The sequence below is a fragment of the Ursus maritimus genome, unplaced genomic scaffold, assembly GCF_017311325.1.
Source record: "Ursus maritimus isolate PB19 unplaced genomic scaffold, ASM1731132v1 scaffold_2, whole genome shotgun sequence".
Taxonomy (NCBI): domain Eukaryota; kingdom Metazoa; phylum Chordata; class Mammalia; order Carnivora; family Ursidae; genus Ursus; species Ursus maritimus.
The window spans coordinates 29,501,796-29,528,941 of record NW_024424452.1 but is presented as its reverse complement, the minus strand read 5'-3'; the positions used below and the strand labels follow the sequence as shown (position 1 = coordinate 29,528,941).

General features: G+C 45.7%; 2 protein-coding genes and 1 long non-coding RNA gene across 5 annotated transcripts in view; 2 read left to right on the top strand and 1 right to left on the bottom strand.

Annotated features, from left to right (window-relative positions):
- Positions 1 to 4,539: 4,539 nt before the first annotated feature.
- TNFRSF17 (TNF receptor superfamily member 17) lies at positions 4,540 to 7,406 on the top strand. The gene is made up of 3 exons (XM_008696913.2): positions 4,540 to 4,817; positions 5,172 to 5,303; positions 6,907 to 7,406. The coding sequence occupies exons 1-3, from the start codon at positions 4,700 to 4,702 to the stop codon at positions 7,182 to 7,184; spliced, it is 528 nt and encodes a 175-aa protein (XP_008695135.1). The 5' UTR covers positions 4,540 to 4,699; the 3' UTR covers positions 7,185 to 7,406.
- Positions 7,407 to 8,724: 1,318 nt separating this feature from the next.
- On the bottom strand, positions 8,725 to 10,784 carry LOC103668611. Of its 2 annotated transcripts, none has more exons than XR_005836071.1 (2): positions 9,863 to 10,784; positions 8,725 to 9,756 (listed from the first exon to the last, which is right to left on the bottom strand). It is a non-coding gene; the product is annotated as an uncharacterized LOC103668611 (long non-coding RNA). The 2 variants fall into 2 exon arrangements; XR_570107.2 differs by having other exon boundaries at positions 10,321 to 10,784.
- Positions 10,785 to 10,828: 44 nt separating this feature from the next.
- SNX29 (sorting nexin 29) overlaps positions 10,829 to 27,146 on the top strand; it is a 511,108-nt gene continuing 494,790 nt past the window's right edge. For both annotated transcript variants that reach the window (XM_040635311.1, XM_040635312.1), the window contains exon 1: positions 10,829 to 10,934. In XM_040635311.1, coding sequence (XP_040491245.1) covers positions 10,928 to 10,934 — 7 coding nt within the window. In that variant the 5' untranslated portion in view covers positions 10,829 to 10,927. The remainder of the gene's footprint in view (positions 10,935 to 27,146) is intronic.

The window sequence follows — 27,146 nt, the reverse complement described above, 5'->3', positions numbered from 1 at the left end:
CAAATGAGTGAGCCAGTTCCTTAAAATATCCATCTATCTCTCTTGAATCTTTTTGGGTCTCAAGCCTGCCAGTTCTTAGACTGGGATTTACACCAACACTATTGATTCTCCGGTGTCTCCAGCAGATCTGGACAACTGTACATCTTAGGACTTCTCAGCCTCTGTCATTGAGTGAGTCAATTTCTTATAATAAATCTCTGTGTGTGCACATGTGTGTGTGTGTGTATGGATATGTATGAATGTATGTATATGTTTGCGTGTACACACACACACACACACACACCCTGCAGGTTGTGTTTCTCTGTAGAACCCTGACTAATACATGTGTAGATTTCTCCTCCCTTGTGAAAAATCTACTAAAGCCCTTGGAAGAAACTGTGTACTTTTGTTTGGAGTTAAGAGCTAAAGGTCGAGTGCTCTGCTGTGAAAACTTGATCATAGTTTAATAATGTGGGGAGAAGAATCTTCTGGTTGGATGGAATTTTCCTTGCAGAGCATGCTAATGGCTTTGGACGTTGGAGGCAGTGTCTCTGCTTCTTCAGAGCTGTAAGTAGGTGCAGAAGCTTGGGGCTGACTCGGGGATTGGTTTTCCTCTTGTTTTTTTCTGTGTAGAGTGAGGTCAGACCTAGTAGTGTTTTGCTGATGTTATTTCATTGACAAACTCTATTCTGAAACTTTTAAAAAATCTTTAATTTAGGTGTTACTCTGCTAAGTCCCCAAATGACAGTCTTTGAGACTTGGGGCGAATCATGGAGCTAGTCTGGCCTCATTTCTCTCAAATTGTGTTCTATGAAACATATATTCCTAAATGGTCATAGGTGGTCCTTGAAAAAAGTGATTCCTTGACCAAGTGGGTTTGATAAAGACAGCATATACTCTCTCCTTTTTGGAGAATTCCAAATGCACTTCAGTGAAGTTTGAGGTGCCTCAAACTTAAGTTTTTATGTCATGTCTTTGAAAGGGTCCTGACTAGTATGACGTCTCCCAATCTCTTTTGCACACTTATCTCTGTCTCCTCTCCGTTGCTGTTTCTCCATCTCCTTACCTGTCCTGCAGGAGAACCAGCTGACCCTAAGATGTCAGAATTAACTAGTCACTCCCATCCTGAGGAGCAGAGGGGAACCTGATGTCCCCCAGTCGTGGTCTGTTGTCATTTTGGGCGTGAGTGGAGCAGTCAGCTAAAAATCAGTTATGTGGCTAAAGATTTTATTTTTATCTTTGGATTGCTAGCAGCCAACCCAAACTGACTCGGCTAATGTAAGCCAGAAAGGAAGTTTATTGGAAGCATCCCAGGCTTCCCCCTCCCCAGAATGGAGGACAGAGCTGGAACAAGCTGAGAAACAGACGTGGGGAGGGAAAGCAACCAGAGCCGTCCTGGGGAGCCTCAGCAGGCTTTCACTGAAATCCTCTCAGGGCTGGCCACCGACATGGTGCACCCTCTGTTCTAGCTTGAAACGGCTGGTAGACAGAATATGTTTTAAGGATGAGAGTGAAGTGAGATGAGCCTCTTGGCCCTGGTTCCTAGGAGGCCACCTTGCATATCAAAGCGGCTTGGTAGCCCACCCAGAAGGGTCTGCGGGACCTCTCTGAGGGAGGAGCCATCCCTGGGCCGCTCTAAACTGCTCCAGGCCCCCAGGTGACGAAGAACCACCTATGCAGGACTTCACTACTCCTAAGGCCCAGGGAGAGCTGGGGAGATGCTTCCCTTAGTGCTTTTGGCTTGTAGGACTCGCATGGGCCCAGACTCTGCCCGTCAGGGGTCTCGCTGACATCTTCAATCTTTCTCTGTTTTCCCTTGGTCTCTGCTGTTCATGCCTTTCACTCTGCTTTCTTTCGTCTTCCGAATGCCCCTCCTCCTACAGACTGAATGTTTGTGTCCCCCAGAAATTCATGTTGAAAGCTTATCCCCAGTGTGGTGCTATTGGGAGACAGGGTCTTGGGGCGGTGATTAGGTCACGGGGATGGAGCTCTCACGAAGGGGATTAGTGTCTTCATAAAAGAGACTCTGGAGAGAACTCTTGCTCCTTGCACCTTGGGGTGCAAAAAGATGTCTGTCCTTCCCCCCTCAACCCTCTTGCCAATTTAGCTTTTCCCTTAGACTTCCGTACTTCTGTCTGAATTCTGGGAGTCTTCCTAGGTGCAGGAAGTGGGCTCTCACCAGATACTGAATCTCTGAGAAATATGTTTCTGTTGTTTGTAACAGAACTATATTCAGTCTGTAGTATTTTGTACGGCAGCCTGAATGGACTAAAACATCACCCTTTAAAAAAAAAAGGCTCTTATTTAAAGAACAATTATTCAAAAATAGTTACTCAAACTACCAAATATTTTTCAGTGAAAACTTAGTCTTTTTTTCCCCCACCCTAGACTTCCTGTCTCTTGCCACAGGCAGTAATTCCAATCCTTTTTCTGGATATCTGTCCAGATGTAGCTTATGTCTGTATCTCTATATACCTCCTATTTTATTTGTTTGTTTTTTTTTCAAGTAGGCTCCAGCTGGGCTTGAACTCACAACCCTGAGATCAAGACCTGAGCTGAGACCAAGAGTCGGATGCCGAACGGCCTGAGCCACTCAGGCGCCCCTGCCTACTATTTTATTTGTAAACACAGCAGAACAGATTAGACACTTGCTTGGTAACTTGCATTTTCCACTCAGGGATGTATCAGAACACATCTGGTGCATGTTTTGGATGGCTGCGTGGCCTTCTACCGCAAGGCCCCATCGATGGACGGGTTTCTGTGAATACAAATGATGAGGCAGCAAACGTCCTTGGGCTCCTGATGTGAGGCGTCCGAGCAAACACATCGGTCAGAAGCAAGAGTGTTTCCTTTCCCAAGAGTTAGCAAAGCTTGGTGCTTCTGGTTTCTACCAGACTTCCCAGGCATGGCCCACATTGGCTGCTTCTCTTTCTCTCGACTCCTGAAGTACTTACAATACAGCTTCTGCCCACGAACATATATATGCAAGGGGCCCCAGTGACCTCCTTCCTTAGTGCGTCGCTTCTGACGTTTCTGTAGAAGTTGACTCACTGCCCATCCCATCCTGAAACGCTCCTTGCTTGCCTGTTACGGTGGCTGATCTTTGTCTTCCCGTTTCTCTAAGTGTGCTTTTCCTGTGACCTTGGTCTGCTTCGTCGTCTGGCAGGGGCTTGAGGGAGTGGAATCCGCTGGGTTAGCCCTTGGCCCACACCCATTCACCTCACTGCCTGGACCCCCAGAGGAATGGGAGGTTTTGATCAATATCGAATTCACACTCTCTTTTAGGCTCAAACCCTTCATTAAAAAAAAAGAAAATGTTGTCTTTCATTCCCGCATTTTAGGTTATTATCATCACTATTTTAATATTTACTATGTACCATTTAAAAAATACGAAAAGGTGTAAGGGCACCTGGGTAGCTCAGGTGGTTAAGCATCTGACTCTTGATATTGGCTCAGGTCTCGATCTCAGGGTCCTGAGTTCAAGCCCTGAGTTGGGCTCCACACTGGGTGCGGGGCTTAAAAAAAATATGAGAGCTGTCAATGATAACAAAGAATACGACAGAAGAATAACACAACAAACACCAATGTATCCACCATTCAGCTTAATAAATGTGAACAACACAGCCAGAGGCCCTTTGATACCCTCCCTGCACCCTAGAGAGAATCACTGTACTGAATTTGGAGTTTGTCATTTTCTTGCATTTTAATGGAGTCCTGAATTTCTGACTGGCCTCTCTGGATATCTCTATATGGGTATCCCACTCAGTATGGTTAAAAACAAACTCAAGTGATTCCATTTACATAAAAAGAAAAAGGTGCTTGCTCTATCATCTATCTATCTATCTATCCATCTATCCATCTATCTATCTATCTATCTATCATCTATCTATCTATCTATCATCATCTATCCTCAGAAATCCTTCCAGAAAGATCTATATTAGGGGTTGACCAGACAGAACGCAGCAGCAAGCCTGTTTGCAACTTCTGTTATCTATCTGCTCGTTGGTGTTTTCTAAATTTTCAACAGTGGAGCATGGATTAGTTTACTACTAATGCCCCAAACTTATCTTCCCCTCAACCCTCTTTCCAATTTAGTTTTTACCCTAGATGTCCCTATTTCTGTTGGAATTCCACGATTCTTCACAGGTCCGAAACCTGGGAGGCACCTTGACGTTCCTTTCCCTGTCTCACATTCCTTCAGTTCTTACTACACCTTGTGGTTGAGCGGATTTCTATCTCCCCTGTTAGATTTTAAGTTCTTTAGGGGCGCAGACCTTATCTGTCTCCCTGGGGGCCCATCACTCAGCACAGCTCAAAAACAGATGGCCCAAAAGTGGTTATCGAGCCTTTCTGTCTGATGCCTCAGGCTCGTCTACACACCTTGCGACTGTCACCTGATTTATTTATAGAAATTTCCTCTATAAATAAACGGTTTCTGTTTCAGGTATGGTTTGCCCTTGATATTTACACTCCATCTCTTACCCTACCCCCGTCTCAAACTTAGAAACCGGAATTGGAGCTGGTATTCAAATCCTTAGCCACAGTACAAGGAGCCAGCCCCTTGTGTAAGAACTAAGTCATAGTTGTGAAGTTCTTCTTTTCCCTGGACATTCTAGCTGCTGTCAGTACATTTGCTGGGGAATTCTTGACGAGGTTTTACTTGTCCTTCCATGCTGTTCTTTCTGGGGTTTCCTTGTTTCTTTTTGTGATCAGGTTCCAGATGGCTCAGGAGTGCTTACAAAATGAGTATTTTGACAGATTGCTTAGTGCTTGCAAACCGTGTCACCTTCGATGTTCTAATACCCCTCCTGTACCGTGTCAGCGTTATTGTGATGCAAGTAAGTAATACTGCTTGAACAATTAATTCATTGGTGTGACCTATTTTCTCTACATTGACTATTTATGAAAAAAATAGACATTACAGGAAGGATGGTGAGATCTTCTGAATCAAAAAGAGAGAAATAAGGCAAGTATTTAAATGCCATCGGGAGCAAAGTAATTATTCAGAACTGAACTCAATTTTATTCAGCGCTGTTAGCAACATGGATTTTTATCAACTCTTCTAATTAAGTATTATTTAGAATTTACAAGTCAATGCTGATGAATTAGGGAAATTGGATGGCAAATAATCTTTACTTGATGTGGATATTATGTTGTCAGTTCATTATCCCTCTGATATTCTTTTAATTCAGTGAAAGGAACAAATGAAATTCTCTGGACCTGTTTGGGCCTGAGCTTGATAGTTTCTTTGACAGTTTTTGTGTTGATGTTCTTGCTAAGGAAGATGAATTCGGAACCATCAAAGGACGAATGTAAAAACACAGGTTGGTTTGAAATCTATTTGCAGTCTTTGAAATCTATTTCCAAGAGGTTGCTATTGTGAATTTCAGTTCCTTCTCTCTCTCTCTCTCTCTCTCTCTCTCTCTCTCTCTCTCTCTCTTTTTGTGTTGAGTATTTCATTTGGTTAGAGCCCTTTTGAGTGTGTTAGAGGACAGTTGTGTTAAACGAACTTTCGGGAAGGAGCGAGCTGTCTTCTTTTTGGTTTGTCTCTTCTTTGCAGGTGCTCCACAGAGTCGCGCTCCCCCACATTCTTCCCTCAGTAATTACTCTTCTGAAGTAGTGAGGTTTCCTTGGCAAACATCCACCCCTTTGACCAAAGTTAGCACATTGATTAAATGTCTTACTCTCAGAAACTGCTAGCCAGGTCTGCTACTATTAGGAAAAATGTATTTGGCAAGACCCATGGCCATATTTTTCATACAAATGTAAATGCTGTTTGCTTGGGTGAATATTTTGCTGCCAAAAAAAGTGCTTGAAATGAATAACCAGTTGTTCTTGGATTATTTGAGTAGTCGTTTTAAAGATTATTATCTTTATTAAGCAGCAGAGAACCAGTCTCAGAGAAGTGAATGTTCTACTTAAAGCCTTTTTAAGATAAAAGCATTTCTGCAGCACCTTTGCCCATGATCTGATTCCCAAACACTTCGCAGCCATTGCCCTATTTCTTGATGCATTTATTTTCTGTGCATAATCTGTAAGGCACCCACCTCATTTGCAGTAAAGAGAGGTAGATGGCTGTTCCCCATAATTTACTCATGTTTCTTTTTTTTTCTTCTGCCTGGGGTCTGAGAGACAGGTGGGGAGTGACTTTAAGTGTTTTATTTTGGAAGATGGAGTTATTCTGTGGCAGGTTGGGGAAGTAGGAAAGCTTACCTTCACCAGCATATAAATGGGGACATAATAGAGACTCCTACCTTACATGATCACAAAAGATTCATTATAAAAAAATTTTTGATTTGCTACCAAATGCTCTGTAAGAGAAGCATCTTTACTTTGAATTCTAAAGTGTCACCCAAAGGCTTATTTTGGTGTGCTGTAACATATGGTAATTTCACAGGTGTCATTTCACGGGTGTAAAATAGGGTCAACACTTCAATGCCTCCGAGGACCAAGCAGGCAACCAGTGAATGCAGTGGGCAGGTGGAGGTTTCAAGAATAGAGTAGCCTGTGCCCGTCACCAAGGAGACAGGTGCTATGGACTCCAACCAATTGTTTCCATGTAGGAATGTAAGCTACAAGTTGCCACTTTTTCATTATTATTATTTTTAAGAGACCAGTTGCCTTGATCTGCATGTGAAATCCCTTGAATTTTGGTTTTTATTTTTTAACCTCTTGGTTTTTGAATGGGGGCCAACATAAAACGTGTAAGCAAACACTTAACAATACTGTAGGGGCCTAACCGAAGTCTATCTTCAGATCCAGTGTGGCCTGTGGTCTGTAGGTGGGTGACTTCTAGCGTAGGACATACTCATTTGTTTTGTAGGAGGTCTGTCTCCATGGCTTGGAGCCCTAATGTGTACTGCTAAGGCTGTCAGGACCGCCTCATGTGGGAAGTTGAGGTTAATGGTTGTGTTTCTGCATGATCAGGATCTGCTCTCCAGAAGGAGGCGAATGCTGACCAGGAGGAGGGCCGTGCTAGCAGGACTGGTGACGAAGTTCTCTCAAGGGGCCTGGAGTACACAGTAGAAGAATGCACCTGTGAAGACTGTGTCAATTCTGAATCAAAGGTCGATTCTGACCATTTCTTTCCACTCCCGGCTATGGAGGAAGGTGCAACCATTCTCGTCACCACGAAAACAAATGACTACTGTAATAGCCTGCTAGCTAGTGTCACAGAGATGGAGAAACCCATTTTTACCAGATAATCGACCGTTTCAGCTGGTGTAGAGCTGCTTTGAAAATCTGATGTCAGGATGATGTATCTGATCTCTTTAGGATGATTGTACTTATCAGTTGTTGATAGAGCTTTTTGTCCTGTAATTCTAGAAAGTCTTTATGTTAGATGTACTTCCCTACCTTATTGTTGGGAGCTTAACTGTAGAAATTTCCTTGGTCTCATGATTAAATTCTTGACTCACTGAAAAAAACCACTGCAGTGTGTAGATCCCATAGTCCCACATTTCTATGGCTAGCCCCTTTCTCTCCTATACACACACGTATATACTTCTAGCCAGATTGGATTTTTCTCTTTATTATTAATGGAAAGTAAGGTGATCTTATGTACTCCTGGAGATAGGAGAAGCCTAGAGTCAGCCACACTAATTTAGTGTGCAATGCGTGAGTGCAAGGCTCCTGACCTTGTGAACTTTTAGCTTAATGGAGACATCAGGCATTATTACAGTCCCATAAATAAATGTGTAATTGCAAACTGTGATAAAGGTATAGTAGGTATCATTTTCAGACCCCAATGCAGGTAATAATAATGGTAGCTAAAACTTAGCCTTACTAGGGACGCCTGGGTGGCTCAGTTGGTTAAGCATCTGACACTTGATTTCAGCTCAGGTCATGATCTCATGGGTCCTGGAATCAAGCCCTATGTGCTCAGCAGGGAGTCTGCTTGAGATTCTCTACCTCTCTTTCTCCCTCTGCTCATACTCTCTTTCTCTAATAAATAAGCAAATCCTTAAAAGAACAACAACAAATGTACGGTACTAACTCATCTAGTGCATACAACAAATCACAAGGTAGGTGGACAATTATTACCTCCATTTTACAGGTGTTGGCAGAAACTGAGTCAGAGGAAGGTAACATAACCAATAAATGGCAGAACTAGGATTTAAACACATCCTGACTTATTTATTTTTTCTCTTCGCATCAAATTAAGTTCATTTGAATTTCCCATCTCTTTTGGCTACAATCTTAGTCATTATTTGGGCGGGGGTCCCTTTCTGGGGTTGTGCAAAGGTCCTGAGGTGTTATGGAAAAGTTTGCAACAGGTGATGATGCCCTCTGGTAATATGTTGACTTTGATCATTGTTAAGATGCCCACTGACACCACAGCGTAGACCTCAAAGTCTTGGGGCTTTGTGGCTTTTGTGTCAGGTTTGGGATATGGGAAAACTTAGTGAGCCCTTTTTACCCTTTGGGGGCCATTCCATGGTTCCATTCCAGGTCCTTGAGGACCACAGGAGACAATACAGTACGGTGGTTAAGGCACTGGCTCCTGGAGCCAGATTGGCTGGACTTGAATCCTGGCTCTGTTACTAGAAGTTACAGACTTTGGGTGACTGTGAGAGTTACTTAACCACTTGTGCCTCAGTTTCCCCATCTGTAAAACGGGAATAGTAATAGTATCTACTTATAAGGTTATTTTAAGGATTAAACGAAAACACAGACACACCCATTGGCGCATATATGTTTTTTTTCATGAAAGTATCTGCTTCATAATAAATACTTTGAGTCACATTGCTGTAATGATTTTTATTAATCTGCTTGAATTGTAGTTTGAGAGCAGGCACACACTCCTTTCCTGTTCTATGGCTGTTCTAGGAACAGTATATGGAATACTGCTCCTAGCTTCTCACAGGCCTTCTTCCTTCTCCCCTCCCCTCCCCGCCACTGGCATCTCCTCAACGACTTTGGTTTTTCAAGGCTGACAAGAGCTGTAGACTTTAGGCTTTTGATTCTTGGTCTTTGGGGACTAGGCGAAAATCTCAGAAAAAAGGAATTACAATGTTTCAAGGGTGTGGTTGGAGGTAGAAACGGGGAAGGACAAGCACTGATGTCACTAACTTCTCCTGCCTCAAGTGCCATGAAGGTTCAGGGTGCTATGAGAAGGTAGAACACGTTATCCTCGCGACAACTCCATGACGCAGGTATGTGATGCCTTCCCCAGGGTTACAGAGGCAGGAGAACCCAAACTAGGCTTCTGGGGGTGGGGGAGTTGGGGGGTGGATTTAGGCACATAGACTCTTCAAAATAACAGATTAACAATAACTATAGAGTATAATTTTGAAAATGGCAAAGACGATCCAACCAACCCACAAGTATTTTCATCTCTCCACTCCCTCAATCCCTACACATGGTCATACTTTGACACATTGTAATTATGGCACATAGACCATTTTGCACCGGACTTTTTTTTACTTGAGGCCTTATCATTGGCCTCTCCCCAAGTTTCCATCTTTATAATTAGAATTTGCAACTACCGCAAGAGATTCCTTGTGAAGTGGGCCATGATTTGCTTAGCTATTCTTCTGTAGTTGGGCTTTGGGGGTGCTTTCCACTCGTTCCGTCATAAATAACGCTGCACGGCAGCCGTCTCCAAAGAGCTCTTGACTTCTGCTGGAATCCAAAAGATCAACTTCCAGGGGCCAGAGGTTTTGTGTTGAAAGGCAGTGTAGTAGGAAGACCATGGGGCTGTGGGTCACACAGAACTGGGCTGGAATTCTGGCTCCATTTCCCTGTGGGGTCTGGTCCTCGATTCAGTGTTTTCAACTGTGGATTAAGATTTATCAGTGGATCAATCAACTGTCTCAGTCAGCATAAAAAAGAAAGAAAGAAAGAAAGAGAAAAAAAGAAAGAAAAATAGAGAATACATTACCTATGGAATTGTTTTGTTAAATATCTTGTTAAATGTATCCACATGTGTACTGGGTTGTGATGTAAAAATGCCTTTTTTTTTTTTTTACTCCGGGTTTTGGGCAAAATGCTCTTTTAACCTTTCTGGGTCCCCTTTCCCCCATGTATAAAATGGGACAGTAACCTGAGCTTCATATTGTGAACACGTGTTGGCACATCATCCATCCACCTTATCTCCAATGCCACCAGCCTAGCCCCAGACATATTATTTCTTGCTGGGCAACTGACTGCAATGGCTCCCTAACCAGGGGCCCTTTCTCCACCCTGCCCCACTACAATTCATTTCGAACCCAGGAGGAGTAACCGTCTTAAGACCTAATTCAGATCGTGTCACTCCTCTGCTTAAATTCTGGCAATGGCTTCCCATTCCCTTACACCCCCTCACCATGGCCCACAGGCCCTCCACCCAGGCTCTCCTACCTCCTCTCTCTCACCCACTCTCTGGCTCTAGTCAAGCCCCGAGGCAGGGCCTTTGCACTTGCTGTTCCTTCTGGAACACCTTTCCTGCGCATCATCCCGGGCCGTTTTCCAGCTTCCGTCGTCCAGGTCTCAGCTCCAAGATCGTCTCCTTAGGGGTGCCCTCCGGAATTGCCCATCTCCCCGGTTCCCATGCTTTGGCCCATTACCCTTTATTTCCCTTCTTAGTTCCTACTGCTCTCTGCAACGGTGTTGGCTCACTTCTCGTGGCCTGTTCACTGTCTCCCCGACAGAGGTGTGGGCCCAAGAGGGCAGGGAAACGTCCAGGTCAGTCCCGCCGCAGCCACGCGCGGTGAGCGATTCTCGCACCTCCGTGCTTCCCCGCGAGCATCTCGGTCCTCCCAGGACCGGGCCGCCCAGCCACCCCGCCGCGCCGGCGCCCGTGTTTACCTTCCGGGTCGGTGGGCGGGTCCGCGGCGGCGGCGCTCCACTTCCGGGGCGGGGCGGGCGGGCGGGGCGGTGCGCTGTCTCCCGGCCTGTCTGGAGCCCGGCGGCGGCAGTGGCGGCAGTGGCGGTAGCACGGCGCGGGCACCGGCTCGGGAGCGGCACCATGAGCGGTGAGTGGCGGCTTCGCCGCTGTCACCCGGCCCGGCTGCCTCGGCTCCCGCCGCTCCAGCTGCACACTCCGGCCCCCGAGTCCCCGCGTCCCGCTCGCTCGCACACCCCCGTCCCGTCTCTCGTAGACCCCCGTACGCGCGGGAGCTGGCCCCCGTTCACCTGCACTTATCTGGCGTCCCGAGTCCAGACACTCCCAGTCCCCTGCCTCCTGTTCCCCGCTTAAAACCAGCTCCTGCACACCTGTCCCCAGACCCCCAGTCTCTCCCAGTCCTCCGACCCTCTCACCCAGTCACCATCCCCTCAGTTCTCAGACCTTCCGGCTCTCAGTCCCTCCTAACTCCAGAACCCCCCCCCCAGTCCCAGTTTCAGTTCCGGGCCCCCCTGCTCCCCAGTCATTCCTGTTTCCCAGGCCCCTGGTGTGCAGTCGCTCCAGTCTCCACACGGGAAGGGTGTCGTCTCTGACACTCTTAGTTTGCTGACCCCTGAACCCCGTGTCCCCCCGTGGCTCTCGGTCCCCAGAGGAGTGTGAGTTCTCCAGCCTCTTTGTCTTCCCCGCCCCTCCCATTCCCTCGTGCCCTGTCCCCCGGTGCTTTGCTGTTCCAGTCACCAGTTGTTCCCAGTTACACTCGCAGTGTCCCTCACTGGTCCTTGCTTCTTACATTTTGGTCCTTTTTTTCATGCTCCCGCCCCTTTCAGTTCTTTTCCTAGCTCATTTGAGGTCTCCCTCGCTCTGTCCTGCACCCCTTTCCTTGTTCAATTCTGAACCCATCTGGGGACCATCGCGTTGCCCTTCCCAGCCCACCCCCCTCCCGCCTGCAGGGAGGGGTGTGGTTTTGGTCGGGAGGCCGGGAGTGGGAGGGAGGTGGGTGTGGACAGCTTGTGCTCCGCGTTTCTGAAGTTTAGTCCCCAGACTTGGATGTGAATTCTCAGCCGTTCTCTGAAGCAATCTACTGGTGTTTTGGTGCTAAGTCATTCCTGGGTGTTGTGTGTGCAGAGTGACTCCGGGAAGCCTCGCAGCCCGCCCTGACTGGGATCTGGATTTACTTAGGAGGACCCGCCTACCCTCACACTGCCTGTTTATCTCTTACTGTGGAGTTGCCACTGAAGAGTCCCTGCATCCAGCTCCCTTGGCCCTAGCCTTTCACCCAGGCATTTCTGGAGGTTGAGGAGGAGGAGGAGGGCAAGGCGAAGGGGCCGTGTCTCTCTTAATTTTTAACTTTTGAGTTATCTCCGTGGATCTTTTTTTTTTTTTTTTTTTAAATACAAGTCATGCGCCTTTTGTTTTGCTGTTCAAGAGCAAGATTTGTGATATCGTTGGTCCTAATGAGGGAGCTGGGAAGGGGGTTTCCTGGGAGATAGTCCAGCTTCTGTTGTCAGAGCAAATGATTTTTGGCCTAATTAAATTTCTGGTCCTTGAACATCAGTGGGGTGATTAAGAGGTGATGAGTTGATTTCCACCCAGGAGGTAATGCAGCCTGGTTTAAATTCACAGTCTGGAGCCAGACAGCCTGAGTTCAAATCGTGACTCTGCTCTATAAAGCTGTGTGATTTACAGTAGGTTACTTGACCATTCCGAAGTCCCAGCAAAATGGGGGTAAATAATAGTACCTGTCACCTAGGCTTATCACAGTGACTAAATAACTTTATTTAGGTAAAGTGCTTGGTATTGCACTTCTTACATGGTATGTACGTAGGAACTTAGAGCAGTTGTTGTTTCCATAAGGACTCAGCTGGGGCTCAGGTGGGGTTTTCTGACCCAGCACTGGGACAAGGGCTGGGGCTAAGTATGCCTTGAAAATCTCTTGCTTTTATTTTTTTAAATTATTTTTTATTTTATTTAAATTCACTTTACGTATAGTGTATTATTTCAGAGGTAGAGTTTAGTGATTGCATATCACACCGAGTACTCATTCCATGAAGTGCCCTCCTTCATGCCCATCACCCAGTTACCCCATCCCTCCACCCACCAACCCCCTCCAGCAACCCTCAGTTTGTTTCCTATAGTTAAGAGCCTCTTATGGAAAACCTCTTGCTTTTAATATGACCAAGGAGACTCTGCCTCAAGCTTAGGGTTCTGGACCATTCTCCTGCCTTGATCATAGGAACAAGTGAAGTTCACAAGCCAAGGGAAATTGATCAATGTGTCCTTCAAGAACCAACTTAATATCAAAGATAATGAAGTTTTAAAATATAATTTTAAAAATCATTACAAAAGGAAACCAACAGATGGCTTTTTTAGGAAAAAGTGTTCAGGATGAAAGCCTTCTTTTGGAAAGATTGTAATTGAGGCGGAAAGAGTGGTTGCTGAAGACAGAAGGGAAGTCCCAGGTACTTGCAGTTTTTTCTTTCCCCCAGTTTTATTGAGAAATAATTGACATACATCACTGTATAAGTTTAAGGGGAACAGCATGATTGACATATATTGTGAAATGATTTCCACAAAAGGCTCAGCTAACATCCATCCTCTATGGATACAATAAAAAGAATAGAAAGAAGAAAAGATTAAACTTTCTTTTTCTTTGTGATGAGACCTCTTAGGATTTACTCTCTTAACTCCTTCCATATGTCGTACAGCAGTGTTAGTCATCATGTTGTACGTGACATCTCTAGTGCTTATTTATCTTATAACTTGGAAGTTTGTACCCTTTGAACCTCTTCCTCCAATTACTGCCTTCACGTGTCTTGAGAATACAGTTGAAACAGGGTCTTCCCGCCCTTGGGATCGATGATCAGCATACAGTAAAATAATGTTGCATGGAAGTATTTCCTCTTTTTCCTCTGTCCTTTTTTTTTTTTGAATAGAAAATTTCAAAAAATGTCTCGAAAATGAAGAGAATAGTCTAGTGAGCATTTACTATCTCATGACCATCCCTTATATACCTATTTCTTATCTCTGTCCCTAGTTTATTTTGAAGCAAATCCCAGATGCTGTATCCTTTCATCTGCAAATATTTTAATATGTGTCTGTAAAAAATAGGGACTCTTTAAAAAAACATAGCTCAATTTCATGATCATACTTATAAAATTAGCAATAATTCATTAACATCAGCAGATATTAAATGTTCAAATTTCCATAATTGCCTTATAATTTTATAGTGTGTTTTTCAGACTTAGGATGTAAATAAGGGTGAAACAATGCAAATTGGTTTGTTTTTTAAGTCTTTTAGTTCTCTCTCTGTTTTTTTTAGTTTGCTATTTTTTTTAGTGTTTGGTGTATTCACAGAATTGTGCACATATCACCATAATCAGTTTTGGAACATTTTCATTAGTCCAAAAAGAAACCCTTGTACCTGTTAGCAGTTGTTCCTCATTCTTCCTCCTCTCAGCCGCAGGCAAACACTAATCTAGCTTGGATTTACCTATTCGGGATATTTCATATAGATTGAATCATATAATAACGTAGCCTTTTGGGTCTGGTTCTTTTCACTAAGTATCGTGTTTCTAAGCTTCATCATATTGTAGCATGTAACTATACTTCATTCCATTTTGTGTTTCAGTACTGTTTCATTGTATGGATACTCTGTTTTCTTTAACCATTCGTCAGTTGATGGACATTTGACTTGTTTCCACTTTTTGGCTCCTCTGAATAATGCTGCTTTGAACATTCACGTACAAGTTTTTGTGTGGGGATGTGTTTTCATTTCTCTTGGGTCGATATCTAAGAGTAGAATTGCTGGCTCCATTTGCGGAACTGTCAGACTGTTTGTCAAAGTGGCTGCACCATTTTCCATTCCCACCAGCACTGTACGAAGTATGAAGGTTCTGCTTTCTTCACATCCTTGTCAACAGTCTTTTGATTATCGCCATTCTAGTGGGTTTGAGGTGGTATCTTTTTGTGGTTTTGATTTGCATTTCCTTAATGGTCAATGATGTTCAGCATCTTTTCATGTGCTTATTGGCTGTTTGTGTGTATCTTCTTTGGAGAAGTGTTTGTTCAGATCTTCTGTCCATTTTTAAATTGGGTTTTTATTGTTGAGCTGTAAGAATTCTATGTAATTTCTGGATATAAGTCTCTTAGATCTATTACTTACAAAAATTTTCTCCCATTTTGTGTTTTTTTTTTTCTTTCTTGATTGTATCCTTTGAAGCGCAAAACATTTTTTTTAAACTAATAGGTTCCCCTTTCCTCTCTCTCTTTTTACCCCTCACAGTTTTTTTTGAAGGAAACAGTTCACCCTGGTTGTTACAGGGTAGATTGTTTCTTTGTGGGATTTTGCTGACTGCATCCTTTTGGTGTGGTTTGACATGTTTCTTAGTCTCTTGTATTTCCTATAAATTGGCAATTAGAGTCTGCTGTATTTTGTAGTTGAAAATGTTTGAGTAGAGTCAGGGGTCAGATGGTTTCAAGGCCAAGCGCATTAAGTGCAAATAACCAGGAAGTGGAATGCCTAGGTAATGCATACAAAAGATAAATGAGTATCCTGAGGCCAGAAACAACTAAGATGACCATTAACAGGGGAGCTCATGCGCATCTGTGGTATGGTCACATGATGGAAAACCTCAAAGAAGTTAAAAGGAATAAAATGGATTTATACACATCACTGTGGCTGTATCTCAACATTAACCTTCTCTAAAAAGAAGCAGAGTGCAGAATTATACTAAAATATATACCTTGATGGACATTAAAACATGCATATGAAACAATATTTGTGGATGAAGTAAACAAATCGTCTGGAGGAAGGATACTTGCTGCACGTGGGTTGTCTTAGCATGAGAGCAGTCATGATTTATTTGTTTCTCTTTATTTATTTGAAAGATTTTATTTATTTATTTGACAGAGAGAGACAGCCAGCGAGAGAGGGAACACAAGCAAGGGGAGTGGGAGAGGAAGAAGCAGGCTCCCAGCGGAAGAGCCTGACATGGGGCTCGATCCCAGAACGCTGGGATCACGCCCTGAGCCGGAGGCAGACGCTTAACGACCGCGCCACCCAGGCGCCCCTATTTGTTTCTCTTTAAAGAATCCAGTAGGTAGAATACTTGATTATCAGCCTCTATAAGCTAAGGAATTATGAATTTCAGATAACGCTTTTGCTCTTACTTAGAAAGTGGAACTTGAGGGGCCGGAAAGTCATTATGATTCTCAAGCACTGTATTTCCTAAGACTTTAGATTTGAAGGTCCTTGATGCTCATTTCCATCAGTAATGAGTCTGTCAAGAATCTTGAAGTTAAAAACCCTGTTTCAAGGGTGGGGGAAAGCTTGCCCCAGAGAGGTCAGATAATTTGTGGAACAGTCAAGCTCTAGGGGCCTGATAGGCCAGGGTTTGGGGCTTAGTGGGTAATTTACTGCTGTTCGTGCCTGATGTTTGTGTGCATTTTAGCAGCTGTATCTTCTTCTTCTGGAATGTTGAGGGTCATGGTTTTCCCTTTGGCATTGACTGGGTCCTTTCCAGCAGTAGCTTGTGTTTGGGATACAGAATCAGCTGAAGCAAGTGAATGGAAAAAAGAATGTTTGTGGTTTTCATTCAAAGCAGAAAAAGTGATGGTATTAACTTTTCCCCCAGCATGAAGGCACTGTGTTGGTCTATTGTGGCAGATTTTAAGAAGTGTTCCACCGTCAGCAAATATTTGACTGCGTCCTATGCTAGTAAGTGGCAATGGACTGAATCTCATTGACATCACCTTTCCTGCTTTCTTGTTGTAACCAGTAAGAAGTCAGGTTCTTAGAGCTCTTAAAATACGAAACCAAATCCAGGATTTTATGGACTTCTCTGAATTCTGGCAATGTGAATATAATTCCAGATAAAGCCCCTTCCATCCTGCCTCTATCTTGTCTATACATAGGCCATGCATCCTCAATGGGAGCAAAAATTGGTTTTCGAGGGAGAAAGAAATTTTAATGTTGTGTGTAGAGCACAGGTATGCGTGCAGTATGTAAACAGATACACAATATATTTGTGGTATTAAAATTTCATGGAGGGGATGATCAAAAAAATGTCTGAAAAGGATCCTAAGGTCATGAGCAAACAGTTGAGAAACACTGGTATGAGCTGAAGTAATTTTATCGTTACCGTATAAACTTGCATTTTGCTTTTACCCTTAGCATTTTAGGATAAAACTTTGCCACATTGCTACGTGGTCTTCATATTGGCCACTTTTACAGACTTCATAATTCATTATTAACCCATCGTTTTGCATGTAGTATAATTTTTAAACTATTTGATTCTACTTACGGAAACGTAACTTATCCCCCCCCCCTTTTGGGTTCTTATTATAAGGAATGATGCAGTGACATTTTTGTTTAAGGTAATTTTCCTCCCTTTAGATTGATACGTCTTTAGGATGATTTCCCCGAAATAGCTGTAACATGAAAGTGTTGATAGTTTTTGATTGCTCTGGCTTTCAAAGTGGTTGTAGTAGGTTAAAATGCTGCTGGTAAGAGTGAGGGCTCTAGTGGCAGCAGAGCCTGGCCAGAAATTCAGGGTTCAGCATGCAGCAGACATTTACTGAATGACAGTTCGGTGCTTCTTCTGTCACTTAGCAGAGGGCTGTGCTGTTGGTGTCTGTTGAAGCACATCGAATGAATGCACCAAAAAATATTTTGTTGGAGTAATGGGTGTGTTAGCCAGGACCCTTCAGTTCCGTGTGGCAGAGCAGAGGCTGATTTCAGAAAAACTGCAGTTTAAAGCATCTTGTAATGGAAATGTCTAGGGAAAGGGCTGTCTTCAGGCTCAGTTGCATTCAGATGCTTAGCAAGTCATCAGGACTACCTTTCTGTCCAGTTTGAAACTCTGCTTTCCTCTCTGTTGGCTTCATCCTCCAGCAGCCTCTTCTCCATGGAGGCAAGATGGCTACCAGCAGCTCTTGGGTCTCGTCCTACAATGTAGCAACACCTGAGCCAAGGGTGGGCCTCTTTCCCAGTTGCTCCTGCAGAAGTCCTGAGGCTGACTCACAGCAGTCTGGCAGGCTGTGTGGTCATCCTGGAACCCATCACTGTAGCTCTGGTTGGCCAGGTCTGGATCGCATGCCCAGTCCAGAGCCCTAGGGTGGCATCTGACTTGTTGTCTGGATAGAGGATGAACTGAGGGGGAAGGCTGTTGTAATTTTGGTTGGAGCCGTCAGGGAAGGCCTGTCACGGAAGGTGACCTTGAGCAGAGACCTGAGGGAGGGGAGGGTGGCTCCTGGGTTTTGCTACTGGGCAGCTGGAAAGGGTAAGAATTACCCCTCACTGAGGTAGGAAGGGCTGTGGAACATCAGTTTTGGGTGTGGGGTGTAGCAGTTTGAAGCCTTCAAGGGGAGTGAGGACTCTTTCCCAGGCTCTGACTTGTGTGTGCCTGTCCTGGAGCCCTCCAGAGGACTGGCGGTGTGTATACTCTGTCCTTGCTGCCCTGCTGTGCCGGGCCTCCTGCTTGGAGGAAACCTTGCCCACTGCATCTTATTTTTCTTTGCCTGTGCTGCGTATTTTGGGATCTGCTGTTTCCTCCCCATCAAAAAAAAAAAAAAAAAAAAAAAAAAAAGGCAAAACCCCCAAAATAAAATTAAAAATTATTTGAAAAAAAAAAAAAAAAAAAAAAAAAAAAGGCAAAACCCCCAAAATGACATTAAAGATTATTGTGAAAACATGGGATAGCCCTATAAATATACCTCCCTAGAACATTAAATATTTAGATTTTTAGGTATTCCACTTCTGTCTTTGCTCAGGGCATACGCATTTTACATAATTGCCTTGAGTCTACATCTGAATTAGTGTTTCCACTTACATTATAGCATTTATCCATGTGCCTTCCTGCCACAATTATTTAAAAAGGCTGCATAATGTTCCACCAAATGGATATACCATTGTAGGAAAAGAAAGTAAATTCCATTTACAATGTTCTAGGATGGAATTGGCAAACGTTTTCTGTAAAGAAGCAGATAGTAAATAATGTCTGTTTCGCGGGCCATCTGGTCTCCGTCCCAACCACTCATCCCGGTTGTTGTAGCGTAAAGGCAGCACAGGCAATCGATAAATGAGAGGATGTGGATGTGTTCCAATAAAACTTTATTTAGAAGAACAGGCAGCAGCTGGATTTGGTTTGTTTGCTGACCGCCGTTCCAGAACACTACTGGAAAATTCTGTGTGCCCATGATGCCATATTTCGGCAGTCACTGGGGTATAGTGGAAAAAAGTTCAGACTCAGATAGTCCTGGATTTAACTCCCCGTGCAAGAGCCTGAGCACATTATCGAATGTCTCTGACTCTTTAATTCCCTCCTCAGAAAATGGAAATGAAAGCAAGTGATGAACATACAGTGCCTTACTCAGTACCTGGAGGATGGAGGAACTGGTGAAATTGTCACTTAGTTCTTTTCTCATTTCCCCCTTCGTCCCCGTTAGCTTAGTTTCCAAGTTGTCAGGAAGGTATTTTGATATTTTGGTAGCTTTTTGTGTGCACTGCCATGTTGCCTTTCAGAACCCACCGCACCGATGTGCTGTTAGTGGCAGTATGTGCGTTTCCCCACAGCTTTACTAGCATTAACTGTTTCTTGGTGAATTGAGTAGTTATATAATGCTAACATGTGGCAGCTAATTTAGTAGGTTTATAATTTGCATTTCTCCAACTGTGAGGGAAGATACACTTCTTCAGAACGCTTGCACAGTGCCATTTTAGTGTTTTTTCTACGCAGAGATTGGCAAACTGAGCCAGCCACCTGTTTTGTGAATAAAGTTTTATTGGAACACAGGCACATCCCTTCATTGACTATTGTTTATGGCTGCTCTCACTTTACAATGGCAAAATTGAGTGGCTGTGACAGAGACCTTATGACTTGCAAAGCCTAAAATATTTACCATTTGTTCTTGATGGGAAATGTTTGCTGAGCCCTGCTCCAGAGTAAATTCTTTGCCCGTTGATGAGTATGCTGTTGACTTAGTCTTTGATCTCAGACCTCGGAAGGCCACTTGGATGGCCCGAGGCCATCTGTCTGCCTTGAAGCAGAGGCTGCCTCTTTCCATTGTGTGGTGGTGGACAGTCTTTCCTTTTGTCCTGGCCCAGCTGTGCCGCTTTACCCCACAGTGCAGGGAACTAGCGCCCTGACTTTGGGGAAGAATGGAGTCTGTTTTATGTGTTCGTGTGCAAATGCTGAGCAGACAAAACTGCTGCTTCACTAGGCTCATTACACACACGCACGAGGCTGCTGCTGTGTCCTGGCTCATTCTGGTTCTGCATTTAAAGCAGCCACTCGGGGAGGCACAGAACCTAACCCCAGAGCCTTGATTCAACGATTGTTGAGCTCCTTCTGTGAGTCGGGGTGGGGGGGTATTAATGCTGGTCCACCCCGGAGAAGCCTCACAATCTGGGATGGGCATGAGGAGCAGGTTTATGATTCTCCATAACCCTTTCTACAGGGATGATACTAGGGGTGTGGTGTGGCTGCGGGGTCACGGGAGCACCCTATAGAGAACAGTTTCTTGTGCCCGTGGCTGGACGGTTTCTCGCAGAAAGTGACACGTGAGCCAGCCACTGGGAGGTTGGTTTGTCTTCAGTGGCTCTTTGCAGAGAGGTCCCTGCATGCAAGTTGAGCTGCCTGAGGGTAGCCTGGCCATGTGGAGGTTGGCAGGCCTGGGCATTGGGGTCAAGTGTTGGGGTGCAGTTCCTGGGGCAGGTGAGCAATGTTTCCAATCCTCAGTTCCTTTAACTGTTACAATGGTGCTGTCAGCACACCCATCTTACAGGTGGGTATGAAGGTTTAATGGGTATCTCAGGACACAAACTTGTTAGCACATCTGGCCCCTAGCTGTGTCATGTTTGGTTCACACAGAACTGGCTGAAACAGTGCTCTAAAAAGTATGATTAGCTGCCAACTAATTGACATGAAAGTCTGAGTTTCTGGCTTCTCTTGAAAAACCAGAAGATGGGACAGCCGTGGCTGGTGCGGCTGTGAGCTGTGATCCGCTGGAGCCCAGTAGCAGCTGCCCTTTCTATAGAGACACCTGCTTTGGCCCCCTCAGTCCCTACCTCACCCGCTTTCCCATTCTCTGCCTGACCCCAGAGGGGTGGGAGTGGGGAGCGGGGGAAGGTCTGATCTTGGTCTTGTACACGCCTCTGGCCTATGCGAGGCTGCCCTCTCTGCCCACTCCTCTTGCTTCTGTGTTGGAATGGTGGTGGGTTTTTGGGGGATGGTGGAAGTTACCCAACAAAGCAATAGCACTAAATTCACCATTGGGCCGAGTGTGCCAAGCATCCTTTTTTTTTTTTTAAATATTTTATTTATTTATTTGACAGGGAGACAGCCAGCGAGAGGGGGCACAAGCAGAGGGAGTGGGAGAGGAAGAAGCAGGCTCCCAGCGGAGGAGCCTGATGTGGGGCTCGATCCCAGAATGCTGGGATCACGCCCTGAGCCGAAGGCAGACGCTTAATGACTGAGCCACCCGGGCGCCCTGAGCGCCAAACATCCTATGCCTGCAGATGTAACTGAGCGTGAAGTCTAGTGATCACAAGTTGACAATGTATCTGTCCCTTGCAAGGTTCTGGTGTGGGCTCTTGGTTATGGGTGAGGGAAGATGGGAACACGATGGAGGTGTGGGTCTGGTCTACAGTCTTCTGGGGACCCCTAACATGTAACCATCTTACTGCTTACTGGGTTGCCAGTAAAGTCTGCAAACACAGACACTGTTCTTTTAATTTGTAAAACCCTGTCTGATTAATTCTGCTAGGGCAGTGGTTGGCAAACTGTGGCCCGTAGGATAAATCCAGCCCAAGGCCCATTTTTGTAAACAGCTACGCTCCTTCATTAATGTATCGTCTATGGCTGCTTTTGAGATATAAGAGCAGAGTTGATTAGTTGAGACTGTATGACCTGCAAGGCCTAAAATATTTACTTTCTGGCTCTTTACAGAAAACATTTGCTGACCCCTGTCCTGGGGCACGTTAAAGGTGCAGGTTTATTCAGTGAAAGCCAGAAACACAGATCATCTGAGACAATCCACTGCGTGCTTCGGACCTGATAGAAACGCAGTGTTAACTACAGTTTTGCAGGGTGCCTGGAAGGAACAAATCACAGAATATCATTGAGTGTATCTTATATAATATCAGTAAGTCATTTGCTGCCACCTGTGCTTCCAGATGTTATCGCTGCTGTGTAGATAATCAGTCAGTGCAGGGTGAAGGCGGTGGGGGTGGAAGGGCTCCAGGCCAGAGCCCAGAACGGTAGTCAAGGCAGGGCTGGCTGTCCCGGAGAGCCTGGCAGCTCCTGTGAAGGGAGAGCTGGCCAGGGCAGCAGAGAAGTGGGGTTGCAGCTGGAAGGACACGTGGGCGCAGGCAATGGCTTTTAGAAAACGTGGGGGAGGGGCGCCTGGGTGGCACAGCGGTTAAGCGGCTGCCTTCGGCTCAGGGCGTGATCCCGGCGTTCTGGGATCGAGCCCCACATCAGGCTCCTCTGCTATGAGCCTGCTTCTTCCTCTCCCACTCCCCCTGCTTGTGTTCCCTCTCTCGCTGGCTGTCTCTATCTCTGTCAAATAAATAAATAAAATCTTTAAAAAAAAAAAAAAGAAAACTTGGGGGAGATCTTACGACATCCTCGTATGCTGTAAGAATTGCATGCACATGGAGAAAAAACTGACCGGGGAACAGTTACTGGAGCGTGTCCTCGGGTGGACTAGAGGAGATGGGATTCAGAGCCCAAGTGGACTTTCATGTTATTTAGCCTCTAAGAGCCTCGGGTTGATCTCTCTGAAATGGGATAATCACATATACTTTTGGGCAGAATTTCCTAATTGTAGCACTACTGACATTTTGGGCCAGGTAATTCTCTGTTGTGGGGGCCCGTCCTGTGCCTGGGGGAGGTGTAGTGGCATCCCTGGCCTACACCCCCTCGAGGCATCCTGCTGAGCTGTGCCAGAAATATCTGCAGACTTTGCCAAATGTCCCGTGGTGGGGGCAAAATCACCCTGCTTGAGAATCACTTATCTATACCCACACCTTGTAGGGCCCCTCGTAACGACATCTCTCAACTCCCCTTATTTGAGTGTGCCTGTTGTTCCCTGTTAGTAGCCCTATGATTAGAAGTTGGGGACCTCTTAGCCTCCTACCCCCTCAGTGTAATCAGAAATATGGAAGAGAAGTGAGCATGGGGGCTGGATGCTATCTGGAGTTGTCTTGTCCACCCCCCATCCCCTGCAGGGCAAATCCTACCTTACTTCTCCCTTTGGCTTGGAATGTGCTCTGGGCCGCCCTTCCCATAAAAACATTTTTTTATTGAAGTGAAATTAACATAACATAAAACATATATGTTTTTAATGCTATTAAAACCATTAATAATTGCTCAATTATAGAATTAACAATTAGTAAAACAACCATCTTAAAGTGAGCAATCCAGTGGCATTTAGTACATTCATAATGTCGAGCCACCACCATCTCTGTCTAGTTCCAAAAGGTTTTCATCCCCCCAAAGGGAGAGCCTATTCCCATTAATAGTTGTGTTGTATCTGCATGGATTTACCTATTCTGGTCCTTCCCATTTTTTTAAGCACGGCTCAAGTTCCCCCTTTTTCAGTGAGCCTCCCTTGGCCCCAGAAGAAGGGCAGTGTGGTGTGGTGGAGGGAGCATTGTAAGAGTCAGGCAGACCAGGGTCTCAGCCTCTGATGCACCACGTACTCTGCTGCGTGACCTTGGGCAGAATTCCTGGCGTGCAGTGGCACCCAAAGAACATTGCCCTTTCTATTCTTCCCTGAACCTTCATAGTGAGTGCATTGCAAGGATTAGCCTTCAACCAGAGAAATACCTGGCATGACTTCACTTCTGCCACTGCATAGAGAGGCAGGGAAATACCACTGTGTAAGTGCATAAGTGACCTTGATCAAGTGACCTAACGTCCTCTGTGGGTGGCAGCCCTATTTACTTTGACTTCCAGGGTTGTTGCAAGAATTAGAGGAGGAATATACGTAGAGTTCCTGGTACGTCTTGCTTATTTTCCCCTCCCTAGCTGCCATGGACTCTTCCCTTATCCCACCTAGTGCGGCTAGCACAGAGGCCTGGATTGGGTAGCTTTCTTGTGCTTTAGAGAGAAAGCCAGTTGACAGCATGTCTTAGAGCCAGGGGTCTTACACCTCTGGGGTATAGGGTTGCCAACCACCACAACGATAATAATAGCTAACATGTAAAAAGTACTTGGTCTAAGCTAGGCACTGTTCTAGGTGCACAGTGGACACTCACTTATTTAATAGACCTAGGAGGTGCAGAGGGGGGGGTCAGTAACCTGCCCATGGTCACATACCTGGTGGTGAGGGTTTGAATCTGGGCTATCCCATTCTTAACCCCTGCTCTGTTTCTCCCTATGAGGTAACTGAAGCCTGGAGGTTTGTGGTGAAAAGTAGTGTAGGATCCTAAGGATTGTAAATATTAAAGACAACAGGAATGCATGTGAGCCGGGTGATTGATTTTTGACATGCACATGTGACTTCTGAGTTAGAACCGCGGGGGATCATTGCATTTGTCAGCCAGGTTTGTGGCCCCCTGGGGATACTCCCTGGGGTGTCTGTACGTTTTCTGTTTTCATTTTTGATGGTAATCTAACAAGAAATTCAAAAGAAGCCTGTTATGGCTCATCTCATCAATAGTGTGGGCTGAGGGTTGCCCTTGGAAAAGCAAGAGAGCCGGAAGGCAGGGGCTACCTTCAAGGGAATCACCGAGAAATCATTCCTGAGCGGCCGTGGGGCTGTGACCGCAGGTTTGTTGCAGGGCTTAAGGGCCAGCAATATTTAGCAGATGGCCGAGCCTAGAGCTAGTGGGGTTGAAACTGAAGCCCTCCTTGGGTACTTCCTGTGGGACTGGCCTTGGGTGCTCCACGCTGAGCCTCAGTGCTCTGGTGAATGGAGCCACCTTTCCCATGTCAAGGATTAAATGTCAGTTACTTAGTGGCTTCCCTCACCGTTGAGGCTCTGTGGGTAGGCGTTGCCTCCCTGCTCCCCTCCGGTGGTTGCAGCATTTGGGTCTGGGGGATTCTTCTTGGCACTGGCAGGGGTGCTGTATCCTCTTGGTCACTGGAAGAAGGCAGGAAAGACACCGGTAGCGTAGATTGCTCTGTCTGCCCGGGGGCCCCATGTTCCAGACTGTGGAGCTAGGAGAGTATGATCTCATGCAGAAACCAGTGCCCGGAGAAGGGAAGTGGCTGTCCCTGTCACATGGCCAGCCAGCGGCTCTGTTGGGATGAGAACTTATGATGCCATGTGACTTCCCACTGGTCCTTCTTCCGCTGCTCCTCGTGGCCATAGCCTCCTGGGCACCTCCTGCAGTGCGTACATGCTCCCAAGGCCATCTGTGCTCTCTCCACCCTCTGAGACTCCCTTCTCTGAATCCCCAGTTAGGGCCAGGATGGCCACAGCTGCCTCTGCTGAGGTCAGGATCGTCTCACTCAGGTGCACCTCTCACCTGCAGAGGGGCTGCAGCCAGGGAGGGTGGGTGGAGGGCTGAGGCCCGTGCAACCTCAGATTGTTCCTCGGCAGTGAACAGGCTTTTCTTCCCACCACAAAGAGGGCATTGCGACGTGAGGTGGAGGAGGCTGCTGACATCTCATCTAGAAAGAGCAGTGCATCAAGATACTGTGGAAAAGATCCGGGGTCATCATGCACATCAGGAAGGGTAGGAATCGAATTCCTTGCTGTGCAAGCATGGGTCAGGAACCAGCAGCAGCAGCAGCAGCAGCAGCAGCAGCAGCAGGGAACTTGGGAGAAACACCGAATCCCAGGCCCCACCTAGACCTGCTGAATCAGAACCTGTCTTTAACAAGAGCCTGGGAGAGGTTGTGTGAATGCACTAACAGTGATCAGGAATCAGATGATGGAGATTTTTATTTTCTTTGTACCTGCTTTCCTGATTCATCATTAGTTTTTTTACATGAATTACTTTTTTTATCATGGTAAAATACACCTAACAAAATTAACCACTTTTAGGTGTACAATGCAGTGGCATGAAATACATTCACACTGTTGTGCAGCCATCACCACCACCCATCCCCTTGACTCTTTCCATCTTGTAAAACTGAAACTCTGTCCCCATGAACACTAACTCCCCATCCTCCCCTCTCCCCAGTCCCTGGAAACCACCATCATACTTTGTGTCTCTGTGATTCTGACTACCTCTTATAAGTAGAATCATGCGGTATTTATCTTTTTGGGGACTGGCTTATTTCACTTAGCCTAATGTCCCCAAGGCTCATCCATGTAGTATAGTGCAGAATTTCCTTCCTTTTGAAGGCTGAATAATAATGCGTCGTGTGGATAGGCCCTGTTTTGCTTACCCTTCTGTCTGTCGATCGGCACTTGGGCTGCTTTCACGTCTCAGCTATTGCCAACGATGCTGCTGTGAATGTGGGGTACAATATCTCTTCGAGACCCTGCTTTCAATTCTTTTGGGTGTCTACTCAGATGTGGAATCGCTGGGTCATATAGTAATTCTATCACACAAATTACTTCTATGATCAAAAAAAAAAAAAATAGCAGAGGCATTTCAGTGTGGAAAACCTTGTCAAGTTTCTAGCTGACGTTGCCCAAGGACAGGTAGGGTTGTCCAGTGCAGTGCTTGGATGAAGGAAGAAAGAAAGCCTCACTTGTCCACTCTGGTGTTAGAGAGGGAAGAGCAGAAGCCAAACCTGCTAAACAAAAAAAGTAGGATGTACTGATAGACATAGGTATGAAGAGAGGTGTTTGGGGGCTTTGGGTGGCGGGGGGTGGTGGGGGTCTCCAGCCATCCTGAATGACACTTAGCATGGCCTTGTGTGGTGAGAATGATGTGTAGTACATCCTTTCTCAAAGTCCCCCCACGGAAAAATAACAATGACGACGTTCGGGAAGTCAGTTGTTATCACCGTGTGTCTGTGGAGTGTCTCCTCACTGGTGTCATCTGTGGGCCTGGAGTGAGGCAGGAGCCTTGCGTGGTGGTCTCGACACAGACTTTCAAGGGGCATGGTCTTGAGTTAGGATCACAGTTCCACCAATTAGTATTCAGGTTAGAACAAAACCTGTTATTTTGGTTCGTGAAGCCCTTTGTGACTGGTCCCTGCCTGCCTGTCTGATCTTTCCTTCCTGATTTTTGCTTTTTGCCCAAGTCACAGCAGACTTCCTTCTGGTCCTGGAAGACCAGAAGCCAAGCTTGTTCCTGCCTCTGAGCATCCGCCCTGGCTATCTGCTCTGCCTGGCATGCTGAGCTCCCATGTCTTTCCAGGGTTGCTCCTTCTCTTTATAAAGGGCTCACCTCACATGTCACCTGTGTGGAGAGGCCTCTGCCACTGCCCTGGTG

Excerpts from the sequence above, each read along its gene's own strand:
- TNFRSF17 (XM_008696913.2), top strand. The coding sequence starts at position 4,700 with ATGGCTCAGGAGTGCTTACAAAATGAGTATTTTGACAGATTGCTTAGT. Across the intron at positions 4,818-5,171 it reads TCAGCGTTATTGTGATGCAA|TGAAAGGAACAAATGAAATT; the intron begins GTAAGTAATACT and ends CTTTTAATTCAG. Across the intron at positions 5,304-6,906 it reads GGACGAATGTAAAAACACAG|GATCTGCTCTCCAGAAGGAG; the intron begins GTTGGTTTGAAA and ends CTGCATGATCAG.